This window comes from Ochlerotatus camptorhynchus, unplaced genomic scaffold (genome assembly GCF_037179485.1).
Source record: "Ochlerotatus camptorhynchus isolate MF236.1 unplaced genomic scaffold, CSIRO-AGI_Acam_v1.1 ptg000416l, whole genome shotgun sequence".
NCBI lineage: Eukaryota > Metazoa > Arthropoda > Insecta > Diptera > Culicidae > Ochlerotatus > Ochlerotatus camptorhynchus.
Genome location: NW_027040902.1, coordinates 675,993 through 691,369, shown reverse-complemented (window position 1 = coordinate 691,369; position 15,377 = coordinate 675,993). Strand labels below are relative to the sequence as shown.

Sequence of the window (15,377 nt, the reverse complement as noted above, 5' to 3'; positions counted from 1 at the left end):
TCTATAACGCCTAGCTAGACTATCAGCAAGAAACGAAAATAAAAAAGAAGGACGCTTGGAAGGAAAGGCTGGCTGTGGAACTTCTCGTCGTTGCTTTGCTCATCGCTTTCAATGTAAATAACGTCGATTTTCTAGTTAAACGAACTTCATTATGGCTTTCAATCCCCTTTCACGAACACTCTATCGCCGCTCTTTCAATTTGTTTAAAATGCGTTATGTCCCGTTTTCGATCATTTTTTTTAGATAAATATATGGATGGAAGATAAATTAGAAATATGACGTGTAATCTTCAAGTGTTTTGACGTGAGAAATGCTTTAAATGTGTTATTTCATTTTCCGTCATATACGTCTTGAAACCTCTGTTGATGTGTTTCATGAAAGAGAAAACTATCAAAGTCGAGCGCTCTTTCGCTCATCCATTTCGACGAAGCTTGAAAGGAAGACCAATGGAGCGACGGGAGAAAGAGAGACAAGCGATTGAACATTTGTTTGTGCACGCCGACTGAGGTTCTAGAATGCTGCGAAGCTGTTCGACTTTAACAGAAAAAGAAAGCCAGCAGTCTCTTCGTCGCATCGATTTGGTCGATTGAAGCTGATATTGTGACGCCCTGGTGAAGATATGGATTGGGAAGGGGATCTGGGAACATTTACATAAAGTTCGCCCATGGGGAGGGATATGATAAGACGGAAGCTACAATAGGAGATGAACACAATAAAGGAATGCATTCAGGAGGAGGGGCTTGTTAAAGCACTGTTTTTCAGAGTTACAGATTTCTGTTTTTCAGGTCTCGTATTCAGCGGAACGCGAGGATGGAAGTCATGATAAACGACTAACGATAAACTAATCCCAACAAAGTTTTGAAGAGAAACCATTAACTAGTTGCAGTTGAAAGGAGATACCTACTTGAAATTTTCTATTCCTGTTTCCGTCGGTATTTGTTTTTGTCTCGTTTCAGTCAAGCAACTGATTACTACCAATAACCAATTACAATTAACTAGTGAAGAAGTATAAACGAATTTTGTTGATTATGATTATGAATTAAATCCGCCAGAACATCACAGCAAAGGCAAACACTAAGGCGGTGGAGCGTCAATAAGTAAATCAAGCAAGCCGATAGGAATTTGACCTGGGTCCAGGTCAAGCAGCTGCACAGAATGGAAGTCTTTCACGTTTGCCCTGTGCACCTCTGAAAGTTCCCAGGTATTTGAGTACGACAGCGATGGACGTAGCCCCCTTGGAACGGCGTTTTTTTTTTTTTTTAATTCTTTATTTAAGAGATTTTTAGCCTTAGGCTAGTTCATCTCTGCATTGGAACGGCGTGTTTTTTTTAGTTCTTTTTATTTCTTTTCAGCAAAACAACAAAATCCTCTATCTCTCTCTTTATTCTTTTAATCTCTTACTATCCCCTAATCGGACGCTAGTGGGACCAACAAGCCTGCTAGTGAAAGGAAAGTCGTTATGCTATACGGTCTAGCATAGGCCACGACTAAATTTCCGTAGGTTCATGCCTGGCTTAAGTGCAGATCGGTAGGCAGCAGCCGGCCAGGGTGTGAACTGAGCAATAACAATAATAACAATAACAATAAATACATGCTTTTTTAGAAATACTTTATACTTTAAGCATATTATTCATAATAACGATGAAACATGTTTTCCATTTGGAGTAAAGTTTTAAAAATAAAATAATAAAGCCAAAAAAAAAAAACACCGTGAACTCATGGCCGCCGTTCCAAAGAAAAGCATTTTCTTTTGTTTGTGCCAATTGCAAAAACGTAAAACAACTATAAGCAAAACACGTAAGCATTGTACAAGTTGTATACAACTTTTATTCGTAATGTTTTGAAACAGTTCAAAATAGTTTCGTATAGTTGATCAACCGTAACAAAATGTAGTTGGAATATACCAGAAACTGTAACAGCAGAAAGTAATGTTTCTTTTCTGTTTATTACATTCCTTAAACCATAACAAAACTATTTTGTATAAAGTTAACATAGCTAGTAAGGTGTCAGTGAAGTTCGAACTGTTCTAGAAATGGTTCTTTTCTATGTGATACTCTGAAAAATCTTCACATCCCATTGACGTGAAAATTTAGGTGGTTTTCGTTCACCTTATTTTTCACGTAACTTTTACCGGGATTGCACGTAGCCGATCAAAATTCAGTTTCAATTATCTACGTGATTAGTCAGGTAAATAAGACCTGATTTCCACGTACTGCTTACGTGAAATCGGAGTGAAAACTACTGGACATCTGGTGACTTCTACGTGACGTTCCGTTTTGTTTAAAATGCTTTTCATGTAATTTGTACGTGAATTTTTAATGAGAATAATTGGGAACCCTGTCCAAGGATGAGGGGCTTGATGATGATTTGTCAAGTGTCGCTAAGATTTTTTTTTTGCAATTTGTTAAAATTGTAGTTTTTCTCCAGTTCATTGATTTTAAAGGTTCATGCGAGTTAATTTCACGGAGCCGTAAATTGTAGTTTTATCATAATTTTAATATTAGCATAAAATAAAATAGTAATTTTAAATTCGCTTTTGTAATGCTAAGGTAAATAGTTTGCTTTGAGTGTAAAGTTAATTTATAAGATAGTTCTAACAGTTTTTTTTGCACTTCGAAACTTGACGGGTCATACCTCTAACATAGTAGCAGTGACAGTGTCGCATGTCCTAACAACAACTGCCTGCGACTTGTGTTCGAGGGGCCGACAGAGCTGAATACGGGTCAATACTAACAAAACTCTAACACTAACATGACCCCGAAACTAACGTTCATCCATTGCACTAATACACTGCAAATACAATTCACGTAATATTCACCTGAAAAGGTACGTAGATATTTTCCATCATACTTTTCAGGTGAATATTACATGTTTTGGGAATGAAATGCGGATTTTTATTAAATAAAATTTAACTTATTTGTTAATTTTTTACTTTATTACAATTTACATAAAACTGTTCTTTTTAGTAACTATCATGTGTATCAAACTTATTCTTAATTCTATACCCTGTTGCACTGGCTGTTGTTAAGTTGATTGTTTTGCATTTGTTTGCTCCACAATGCTCTATAAAAATTGCTGCTTCTGAATAAAGTTATAGTTGGTTATTGGTTTATTTAAAACATTAAGTTTGATTCTTACATTTATTTTCCTCCAACAACTGATGACTTCCAATAGATGTCTGCTGTAGTTCGGCGATTAAGCTTGTGAGAACTGCTGAATCCGATTTTACACTCTTCAATTTATTTTGAATGTTGAAAATTAGGATTCATGTATTGATATTAATCAAACTTACACTCGCATATTTTCATCTGCCGCCATTTTGAACTAACAAATACGCAAAGACAGTTTTCACATCATGAGGTTACTTAAAATTGACGTGAACTTCACTTAACATTTATCTGTATGACACTTGAACTCCATCAGTCAATCTAGTGGAATTCATTACCATGCCATTGATATTTATGTGCAGCATGTAATTCTTATTGGATTTCTATTTTTGAAAGGTTACCTGATTTTTCAGGTGAAATTTACGTTTCTCGTTAGTTCAGTGTATGAATATTTACACTCATTGTTCTCAAAACAAAAGAAACGTTCCTAGCGAATCCCCTTTTTTAACGTATATCAGTAGGACGAAGAAAATCTTATGGCGTTTCAATGCGTTAGGACGAAATTGAAACTCGTAGGACGAATTTGGAATCAAGAAGCAGTGTTAGATTTTTAATAATATCTCAACATTGTTTGACTCTTTATCAAATCCAACGGCACGTATGGAAAGGTGAATAAATTTAGAAGTTATCTTTGACATTCCATGTTTTGTTCAAACCCTTTAAAAAAGAGAGGTAAAGTGCGATATGTGCTTAGTAGGACGGAAATTAGATCAAAAACCCTATGTGATTATTTTCGGATTACTTTTAAAAATGTTTATCATTTGAGTAGAACAATTTTCTCCTGCAAACTCTCGGCTTATTTTTGGGCATCTTAAGCTCTCGGAATCGAGAGCTTCTTTCATACGACGATCCTTGTCAACATGGAAAGCGAATGCGATTTTTCGAACTCGCTGAATAAGTTAATTCCAACCCGCCTGCATGAGTAACACCATCATAGATCTGACGTCGTGCTACGACTGAAACGCAATGTGGGCGGAAGCGGAACGGAAACGGCAAGTTTGACAATTGTCACAAATGACATCAAGATGCCTAAAACGCTGTCCAGACTGGAGAGTTATAACATGTTATAACGGTTGTCAAATAATTGCAACACAAAAACCACCATCAAGATAGCACTATAACATTTTATAACCAACAATCAATACGAAACTAACGATTTTAAATTGGCTCACTACTTGACTAGCCTATTGGTCAAAAGCAAACGATTAACGTACCCCATTCTAGGTGAAATTCTAGTCCTACACAATGTTTGTTTTGATTCGCTATGAAAGTTTGACAGATAAAATGAGGGGTTATTGGGTTTTCCTATGTTTCGAGGGGTGAATCGATTTTAGCTTGGGACCGAAGATAGTACCACAGCTGAGCCAAAAAGTTGAGCACGTTTCTTCGGGACCTACTAGTCTTATAGTACGTTCAGACTACAGAGTTATAACATGTTATAGTGCTATCTTGATGGTGGTTTCTGTGTTGCAATTATTTGACAACCGTTATAACATGTTATAACTCTCCAGTCTGGACAGCGTTTTAAACGCCGTCCAGACTGGAGAGTTATAACATGTTATAACGGTTGTCAAATAATTGCAACACAGAAACCACCATCAAGATAGCGCTATAACATGTTATAACTCTGTAGTCTGAACGTACTATTAAACGCTGTACAGACTGGAGAGTTATAACATGTTATAACTCTCCAGCCTGGACAGCGTTTTAGCCATCAGCAGCGAGTCATTCAAACAGTTTTTAACATCTAGGCAGGAAGCTGACGTTGGTTCGATTTTGTCTTTCTGGACGCCTTGAATAAATTTTCGTATTTGCGGAGTAATTTTGATTGCCCTCTGAACAGCAGCACTATTTTCCAACCATCGATGACCGCAAAACTTTAACGGGAATATGGTTGAACCAGAATATATCGTGATAAACGCTCGTCTTGTAGATACCACGCAAATATTTGACAACATCCCAACTGATACTGCGAACACTATCCTTGAATGCATTATGCAAAATATACAGCCCATAGCTTCCCAGATCTACACGGTAAGAAAAAAGTACCCAACGGCCAGTTCACTTTTACCTACTTTTGACTAGTTTGTCTCCTTTTCTCCTTCTAATGTTGTCAAAAACTGAGGAGCAAAACCACCCAACAGGGGTAGTAAAGTGTGGGAACCCAACGTTGAGTATAATCATATTTACCTACTGTTGGGTACAACTAACTTACTCTTGGTTAAAAAGCCAGTGGAAAATTCCATACTAACTGCACACAAGGAAATGAAAATTACTTTGATCCGCTTTACCTACTTTTGGGTTCCGGCACTATAGTGCCGGGATGAGTGAAAAGAACTTAATTTTGGCTACTTTTTCTAACCGTGTATCAGCTTCTCGCCACCTTTTTGTACCTCTAGCTTCAATTCACATTGGGCCCATCCATGGACACTTGCAGCAACTTGTTCGAAGAGATACCGCCAAGGGCGTCCATAAACGCAGCGAGTAGATCTGATGCCCGGGATCTTCCCAAAAACTTTGACGTCATGCACTGATAAAATTTCAAAGATTGTTTTATGTGTCCCACACATGATTTTTTGCAATGTGATCAGATCAACATCATTTTTTACCTGACCTAAACTAAAATTCACTTACTTTCCAGATCATAAATAGAATTCCCTGACTTTCCAGGTAGTCGAACACCCTGCTCGAGTTAGTTGGCGCAACATTGTAATGCAGGTAAAATCCTGTCGGACATCGGACTAGCAAAAGTAAAAATAGGCAAGTGATAATAATAGAATTGGATCAATGTTCGCTGGGTGCTTTGAGGATCTTTGATTATTTATTTCAATCTCATGATTCGAAAATCAATCGTATGTTGCAATCGTACTTTTTTTTACAATTGAACATAGCAGCACGCCCTTCTACCAAAAATTGTTTAGGCTATTTCCTAATCGAAATAATTTACGCAAACTGGGGTACAGATGTAAAAATGCCTTTCTGATGATTATTTAGTCATGCATGTGACATAAGCCAAGCTGCTCAACGCCGTCCCCCTCGGTTGTAGTTTGATCGACCACCACCGCCGCCACCCCCACGGTTATAATCATTGTCGTATCCACCATTGCCACCACCTCTGTTGTGTTGATCTCCATATCCACCCCCTCCGCTGCCACGGAAACTCGAACCACCGGAACTGTTACTGTATTGGTCGCTGTTCGAATAACCTCGACCCGATCCAGAACTGTAACCGCTAGTGCTAGTATTGCTGCTGTAGCTTTGATTGAAATCTAAAATTGACAATATTGGTTATCTAGAAAATACTTAATTTTGGATAGGGGCAGGTACCTTTTTGGGGCTGAGACCATCCTCCTTGAACGCGACTCCCACCGCCTCCTCCACGATTTTGATGGTAACCGCCACCGCCTCCCTGGTTGAAACCGCCCTGATTTCCTTGACTGTATCCACCTCCTCCTCCTCCCCCTTGGTTATAACCCTGTTGATGACCTCCCTGCTGCTGGTAGCCTCCTCCACCACCTCCGCGGTTCTGGTGACCACCCTAAAACAATATAATTTCGTATAATTTCTCTATTTTTGTGTTTTCGATTGTATTATTAAGTAGCTGCATAAACTTACAGTAGCATCCTAAAATAGTTTAGCGCAGCATTGCAATAATTAATAAGGGAAAATCAATGTTTGCCAGTTCATTCCCTACCCATATCTAGTAACAAGGCAATTTAGCACAAATCACGACATCACTTACCCTTCCGCCGCCAAATCCTCCGCGTTGCCCACCACCACCGGGTCCTCCGGTGCTACGTTGGGTTTGCCAAGATGGCATCTCCAGCGGTGGAGGGTTATGCTCATAAGCTCGTCCACCTCGATCTGGAACCCGCCCGATAATGTGTCGCTGAATCTTGCTTTTGGTGTTCCTCCGAACGCTGGCACTGCTCGTTTTCTCTATAATGGCCATGGTTTCTCGAGCCCCCAGCAATGCAGCTAAATCCGTATCTTTTCCACCGGTTTGCAAAGAATCCAGTACCTTTCGCTTCTCCGCATAGCGTTCGTTCATCTGCCCGTCCTTGCCCTTCACTCGGGTGGACCACTTAAAACTCTGAATCGTTACGTCTAATCGAGTGAGCAACATCTTTCGTCTGAGATCGTACTCCGCATCTAGATCTTTGTGTAGCTTGTCCAGTTTGTTCCATTGCTCCATCGTCAGTTTCTTACCCGGTGAAAACAGTGGACAGCTAAGCCGTTTTTCACCGGCCATTTTTATGGTCTCATCCAAACGTACGTTGATCTTCTCAAACAGGGCCTTCGCCGGAATGTTGTTCGGTGGCTTTCCCAAACCCAACGTAATGGATATATCCTTCAGTGCGGAAGCTGTTGGTGATTCGAACAGCGTAATAACGTTCGTTTTCTCCTTTGGCTTGAACGATTCAATCATTTTAAATGCCATCAGCTCGTTCATTAGATACTCCAGCAGGATTACTTTCGAGTCGTATGTTTGCAACCTGTCGGATACGTGACCCGAGGTGAGATTCGCATAAGGACAAGTCAGTTCCTTCAAGAATCCTGACAGCTCCAGCACAAATGCACTGGCGTCCTCACTTTTCGAGATTTTCTCATCTAGCTTTCCGAGTACTCGGATTTCATCGGTAAGCCAGATCACCACGTCTTGAAACTCGCCACTCTGCGCACCGGCAGCCATAGCAGTTGCGGCGTAGTTTAGATCCAGGAAGGGACCGTCGTAGCTAGAATAAGCAAAATCAATTTATGAAATCAGATTTTCGGAGGATATTTCCAACTTACCCGACGTTTTTCAGCTCATCCAAAAGTTGCTCCTCCATTCTCACCGAGAAAAGCTTGCTGCTGTGGCAGATATGATTGCCGGTGAAAGAAGTATCGCTCGTTTGTACGGTTTTGCTTAAGTTACCTTGAAGAATTGTTCTGGCAACAAAAGCATTCGAGATTAATATCAATAGTTTATTTGTTAAGAATAAGATATTTTAAGAAACATACCTATAATTGTTAATAAAAAATCAGCAATATTTTTAGTTTCCTATGGTGAAAAACCCGAAAACATCACCAAAATGTCAATGTGACAGGACAGGATCCGTGCTCGTACTGGGAATCAGAGCTGCCAGGTGGTTTTATAAAAAATCTGTATCCACTCTATTAAAAAATCTGTATTTTCTGTATTGACGATTTTTTCTTAATTAATCATGTTTTGTTGTTTACAAATACAGTGCATACAAAATAACCATAAAAAGTGCTTAACCACCTATTCGGGCTATCGTACTAGCCATACGGGATATAATTGTGCCATTTGTGATATCGTCCGTACTTATTTATAAGAGTGATATGAAGCCGTTTGAAAATGTATGGAGATTTTAGTTTCTATTCATTATCTTCCTGTAAAGCAGTTTTAAATGCAAAAAAGTGCACGAGTTCATTACTATTTGATATTTTAAATATAGATGAAAACAATTAATTACATCATTTGTGTGGTAGTTACACCGAAAAGTCGAGAGATGTCGCCCCGCCAGTGCTGGTAAAATCATTTTTGCAGTATGGAGAATATCAGAAAATCCGCAATTTCTTACGAAATACATTTTCAATGCAAGTAAAATGTTTACGAGTACTTGTATTTGTACCATTTTAATGTGCTCGGGCACTTTTCTTGTATTTAACATACATGCTTATATAGGAAATATTCAATTAATACTGTAAATCCCCATACAATCTCAAATCGTTTACTACCAGCTCCATATGCATCCGAAAGCGGTTGGTCCTCTGGTTGTGAATGCTGTCAAAAACACCATAACATGATTAATTGTCGATGGAAATTTGATAGGTTCCCGAGCAGAGGGTGAGAACAAAATGAAAACAAGAATTATGTTGTTTTCATTATTCCTGATAACTCAAATTGATTTCATTTTGATGGAGTTGATGGCTAACAGAACAAAAATGAGAGCTAAAAGATATGCGAAGAATATCAAAATTATAACATATATTGATATTAGTGAGAACTGCTTGATAACTTATTTTGATATAGATATTTTATTTAGATTACAAATTTAGTTATCAACATGTTATTGCATGCATGCCGAAAAAACAAAATAAAAATACATCAAATTTTGATGTCATCATGAGTTATTAAAAGGCAGCTATATAAACGCACGGCGGCGGTGGGTTAGATTCCCGGTCCGGTCGAGGGAAATCAATCTTTCGGGTTGGAAATTTTCTCGACTTCCCTGGGCATAGAGTATCATTGTGCTTGCCACACAATATACAATTTCATGCATTGGTATTGGCATCGAAAGCTTTCAATTAATAACTGTGGAAGTGCACTTAGAACACTAAGTTGAGAGCACGCAATAAGCTAATATGCACAAAGCAATAAGCTTGATATGCGAATAAGAAGAAGAAGAATATAAACGTACAGTGGAATCGATTAAATGTTCCATAAACTTTTTAATTTTTTTTATGTTAGAGGAGCATAGCGACGAGTAAGCTTCTTCTAGTCTTTTGAGCCAAATTGGATTTCGTTTTCTTTCATGTTCGCCTTTTTCCTTCTGTGAAGTTATATTTAGTAGAGAGTCGTGAATTTTGTGATATTCTCCATACTGCAAAAACAGTTTTCCAACCACTGGAGGGGCAAAAACTCTCGGATATTTGATAAAACTACCACTCAACCAAATATGGTTTTTAGCACAACAATTAATTTTGGAGAGAAGGGGGTACGCTGATAAAATCGAGCAGGTTATTTTGTTTTTATAAATTTTGAATTTTTTTTCTCAAGCATTTTATAAAAATCTGTATAAATCTGTATTGTAATTTAAAAATCTGTGATAAATCTGTATTCTGTATCGGGTCTGTATTAAGATTAAAAAATCTGTATAATACAGATAAATCTGTATAAATGGCAGCGCTGCTGGGAATATCATCGAAAAGCGTAATCGCGAGGCAATGTAATAATGAATTAGAATTTGTCGTCTCTTTTCTTCCTCCGCTGTTAAAATGGTTTACGGAGTAGACGTCAAACTCCGTCGTATACGTTCAAACAGCGGAGGAACACAAAAGACAACAAATTCTCTGGGCCTCACATTCATTTATTCTACCCTTCAGGATTTTCATCATTCGGTTTCTCCAAAGATATATAATTCAGTGCCAACATTTCAAAGGGGCGTAATTGCATTTGTAAACAATGGCTTTAGCCATCGATTTCTCGCGAATAAAAGCTCACTCATAAAAATTTATGACACCAACAAGTAGATGAATGTTTCCTCTACTAGCTAGCATTGTTAACTTGGAGGAGTGAGCATTAATTTTCGAGAAATCGACGTCTGAAGCCATTGTTTACAAAAGCAATTACGCCCCTTTGAAATGTTGACACTGAATTTATAAGATTTCCCACTAATCAAATTCCTCAAACAAGGCATCGATATAGAGATTAGTGACGTTTAACGCACGCACACTAGCAGGAGCAACGCCGTGTAAAGTTGTTTATTATTTTCCTCTGGCTAACCTAAAAAATGTATGAAAGTAGATCTGTCAAAATGAGTTTGACATCGATTCGTTATGTATTTTCCTCGGATATTCACTAACACGCTCTCACAATACAATACAACCGGACGTGAAAATCTCTATAACCACCCTTATATGTAATAGGCTCTTTTCATGTACCATCAATGTAGGCTAGTCTATTTTGAGAGGAAATCTCGATGAACATTTCAAATGGTCCTATCTGGTTTGATCGATTCTCTTCATCGACTTTCTCTTTTCATAACCACTGCTATGCAAACAGATTTCGCGCTAATTCTACCACATAGTTTGATAAAGGAGGTTCTTATCTAGCGTCCAAAACGTCAAATACAACAGGGAAAGGTTTTGCAGCTGAGTTATTGACGAAAGAGAAAGTCGATGAAGAGAATCGATCAAACCAGATAGGACCATTTGAAATGTTCATCGAGAAATGTCATCCAATCCATTTGTTTACATCGTAATTAAAGAGCCTGAATTTATAAAGAGACGATATGTCAGAATTGGAACAATCGATTATCTGTCAAAGTCATAGGAAAAGTCATTCCAATCGAGCAGAAGACCAGAGAAGACCTGTCAAATGGATAAGATGTCGCTTCTTTATAGATTCAGGCTCTTTAATCGTAATGACGATTTTCAAAACTCAAAAGAATGTACACTCAAAAATATTACAAAACGAATATAGATTAAATTTTATACATTTTATGGTTTTTCAAAATTTATACATTGGTTCAATTAAAATTTTCGTCAAAATTATACTAAGTCCGAATAACGGAGTGGAATTCGATCAGTGTTTACTAAAATGACAGGAAAAATAACATTTGGATTCTCTTCGCAGCTTCGCGCTTGTGAAGAGCTTTGTTCCGGCGGATTTCAACTGCGCCTGTGATCTGCTGGGCAGCTAGACTGCGTGAGCTCGTGAGCACGAGTTCATATTAATGAACATCGAAATGGTAAGTATTTTTTAAATAATATTCATAAAAAATAAAATAATTAAAAAACCTTCCTGAGAAATTTTTTATTTCTATTTGAAAACAATAATATTTACCATAAATAAAATAAAGAAGCGAAAAAGACATTCTCTCGATTAAACCGTATCTATACATTGTAAGTATATTTCGATTTTATACTATGGCACGCATAAACCATTTTTATACTAAGTTTGCATTCTCTCCATTTATACCGACCTTTGCGTGAGCTATCACGCTAACTTCTGCTTACTCACCAGGTGAGTCGATCGTACTCACTTTCGTCCGATGTATCGAGTTGTCAAAAATTGAGTAAACTAGAAATGTCAAACTGAGTAAAAGCCACTCAGTCAGCAAAATCCTGGACTTGGAAAAAATGCCAGTCATGTCGGAGGGAAAATGTTACTCAAAACCGGCTGAAATGCCTTCAGGTAAGTACGAATTGCTTAGGGAAACGGTGTTGAACCGTGTTTTGCTTTTTGTGGTAGAATGAATCCGAAGCAGGCAATTTCCATTTTCTTGAATGAAAATCAAAACAAAAACCCTCCCCGCAACTGAAAATACCGGCGAGTGGATTTGACTCAGTCTACGTGAGAACGTAGTTTACTCAAAAGTGAGTCAACATAAGGCTACTCAATTTTGAGTAGCCATACTTGCCGCTGAGATGAGTGCCTTCGACTCAATTTTGAGTTGACCAGAATAAGCGTGTAGATTTAAAGCAAAATAATAAACTAACAAACTGACAGCTCGCTCCCATACAAAGTGACACCGAGGGCGCTAATAAGGTGATTTTTGCAAATGTAATCGTACTTATTTAAAATAGTTCCAGTGTTCCAAAATTGATGAAATTTTGGGTTTGGGTTCCATTCTTAATGCAGATTATGAATATACATTTACCTTAATACCAACAATCAATACGAAACTAACGATTTTAAATTGGCTCACCACTTTAGTAGCCTATTGGTCCCAAGTAAACGATTAACGTACCCTATTCTAGTTGAAATTCTATTACTACACTATGTTTGTTTTGATTCGCTATGAAAGTTTGACAGATAACAGGTGTGTGGATTCATGCAGAACATGCAGGGGTGAGTGAAATAGCTTGGGACTGCTTGGGACCGTTGTTCTGGTACTGAGTGAGCCAAAAATAATAATGATTTTCTTCGGGACCCAGTGTTCTTAGAGTTACCTCTATGTTAATACCTTCAAAGAACCTTCAGAGGGAGAGATAGGCGGAGAAAACAAAATACAATTCGGCAGCAGCTATTTGTACCTAAATTATCTTGCAACCCTTGCTAGAAGCCAGCATTTTACATGACTTTTATTTTTGATTCGATTTACGTGCAAAATATTAATTGATTGCATCGCAATATTTTGCACATTTCTTGGTTCCATCAATTAAATATTAAAATAAAAAATCAATTAATCAATAGAGTTAGAATATTGTTTTTGATTCCAAAAATTAGTTGAATTTGAGACAACAAAAATCCTCGGACAAATTCTAATGGGAATGTTCGATTGGCTCAGATTTTGGCAGTTCATTTGGCTAACAACATTGTCTTTGCCCATCTCTCGCTCTGAGTATTTCTAGTTTAGAGGTATTGAGATAAATACACATTCGTTATCTGCATTAAAAATGGAACCGAAATCCAAAATTTCATCAATTTTGGTACACTGGAACTATTTTAAATAAGTACAATTACATTAGCTAAAATCACCATCTTAGCGCCCCGTGGTGAGACTTTGTATGAGAGCGAGCTGCCAACGAATAAATTTAATGTCAACGATCAAAAATTTAAATCTTGATTTAAAAATCGATAGGAATGTCTACGGGATCGATAAAAATATCGTTGTGCTCAGAAAACGAAGCTCTATCAGATGTTCTATAAAAATCGGTATATTTTTCAAAGTTAAACAACCCAATTGGGTTCTTTAATTTTGAAAAAATGTATTGTTTTTTATAGATCATCCGAAAGAGCTTCGTTTGTTGATCACAGCGATATTTTTTTTTCGAACCCACACACTTTCATCTCGATTTTTAAATTAAGATTTAAAGCAAAATAATAACTTCACTGTTTGACACTAAACTAACAAACTGACAGCTCGCTCCCGTACAAAGTGACACCGAGGAGCGCTAATAAGGTGATTTTTGCAAATGTAATCGTACTTATTTAAAATAGTTCCAGTGTACCCTAATTGATAAAATTTTTGGTTTGGGTTCCATTTTTAATGCAGATTACGAATATGTATTTAACTCAATACCCTTAAATAACCCAATTGGGTTCTTTAATTTTGAAAAATGTATCGTTTTTTATACATCATCTGAAAGAGCTTCGTTGTCTGAGTACAGTAATATTTTTTTTTTTCGCACCCACACACTTTCATCTCGATTTTTAAATCAAGATTTAAAGCAAAATAATAACTTCACTATTTGACACTAAACTAACAAACTGACAGCTCGCTCCCATACACGGTTAGAAAAAAGAACCCAAAATTAAGTTCTTTTCACTCATCTCGGCATTACAGTGCAGGAACCCAAAAGTAGGTAAAGCGGGTCAAAGTAATTTTCATTTACTTGTGTGCAATTCGTATGGAATTTTCCGCTCGCTTTCAACCCAAAAGTAAGTTAGTTGTACCCAACAGTAGGTAAATATGATTTTACTCAACGTTGGGTTCCCACACTTTACAACCCTTGTTGGATGGTTTTGCTCCTCCGTTTTTGACAACATTAGAAGGAGGAAAGGAGACAAACTAGTCAAAAGTAGGTAAAAGTGAACTGGCCGTTGGGTACTTTTTTCTAACTGTGTACACTCAAAAAATATTGAAATCTAAATAGTATAAAAGTTACGCTAAATAGCAACTCTCCGTACCGACGCAAAGGCCGGTATAAAGGGAGAGAATGCAAACTTAGTATAAAAATGGTTTATGCGTGCCATAGTATAAAATCGAAATATACTCACAATGCATAGATACGGTTTATTCAAGAGAATGTATTTTTCGCTTCTTTATTTCATTTATGGTAAATATTATTGTTTTCAAATGAAAATAAAAATTGTCTCAGGAAGCTTATTTCATTAGTTTATTTTTTATTGATAATATTTAAAAAAAATCAGGCATAACATTTGATAACGGCACAAAAGCATTTGTAAACAAACTTTCTAAGGCCCTTTACACGCGAACCAAAATAAACCTATGCAAACCAACAACATCATCGCATAGGGGCAACTATCACCTTTCCGAAAGTGGTATTGGTTTGCGTGGGCGTACTGTGGTTTGCGTGTGTTATGCCTGAAATACTTACAATTTCGATGCTGCCCAGCAGATTACAGGCGCAGTAGAAATCCGCTGGGACAAAGCCCTTCACCAGCACGAAGCTCCGAAGGGAATCCAGATGTTCTTATTCCTGTCATTTTAGTAAACACTGATCGAATTCCACTCCGTTATTCGGACTTAGTATAATTTTGACGAAAATTTTAATCGAACCAATGTATATAAGTTTTGAAAAACCATAAAATGCATAAAATTTAATCTATATTCGTTTTGTAATATTTTTGAGTGTACAAAGTGACAACGAGGGGCGCTTATAAGGTGATTTTCGCAAATGTAATCGTTCTTATTTAAAATAGTTCCAGTGTACCAAAATTGATGAAATTTTGGGTTTGGGTTCCACTTTTAATGCAGATTACGAATTCACACAAAGAACAAAAATTGTTGC

General features: G+C 37.3%; 2 protein-coding genes across 3 annotated transcripts in view; both read right to left on the bottom strand.

Moving 5' to 3' along the window:
• LOC135711025 (uncharacterized) overlaps nt 1–15,377 on the bottom strand; it is a 267,172-nt gene that overhangs the window by 34,077 nt on the left and 217,718 nt on the right. The window lies entirely within an intron of this gene.
• LOC135711023 (protein FAM98A-like) lies at nt 6,174–8,203 on the bottom strand. Of its 2 annotated transcripts, none has more exons than XM_065233765.1 (5): nt 8,172–8,203; nt 7,962–8,099; nt 6,901–7,903; nt 6,495–6,705; nt 6,174–6,436 (listed from the first exon to the last, which is right to left on the bottom strand). In XM_065233765.1, exons 2-5 carry the CDS (start codon nt 7,997–7,999, stop codon nt 6,189–6,191), a joined length of 1,500 nt encoding a protein of 499 aa, XP_065089837.1. In that variant the 5' UTR covers nt 8,000–8,099; nt 8,172–8,203; the 3' UTR covers nt 6,174–6,188. The 2 variants fall into 2 exon arrangements, with proteins under 2 accessions (XP_065089837.1, XP_065089838.1); XM_065233766.1 differs by having other exon boundaries at nt 6,910–7,903; nt 8,172–8,202.

Bases quoted from the DNA above. Each gene is read 5' to 3' on its own strand.
- LOC135711023 (XM_065233765.1), bottom strand. From the start codon at position 7,999: ATGGAGGAGCAACTTTTGGATGAGCTGAAAAACGTCGG. The intron at 7,904-7,961 runs GTAAGTTGGAAA...TGCTTATTCTAG, and splicing joins GATGAGCTGAAAAACGTCGG to CTACGACGGTCCCTTCCTGG. The intron at 6,706-6,900 runs GTCGTGATTTGT...ATATTGTTTTAG, and splicing joins GCGGCGGAAGGGTAAGTGAT to GGTGGTCACCAGAACCGCGG.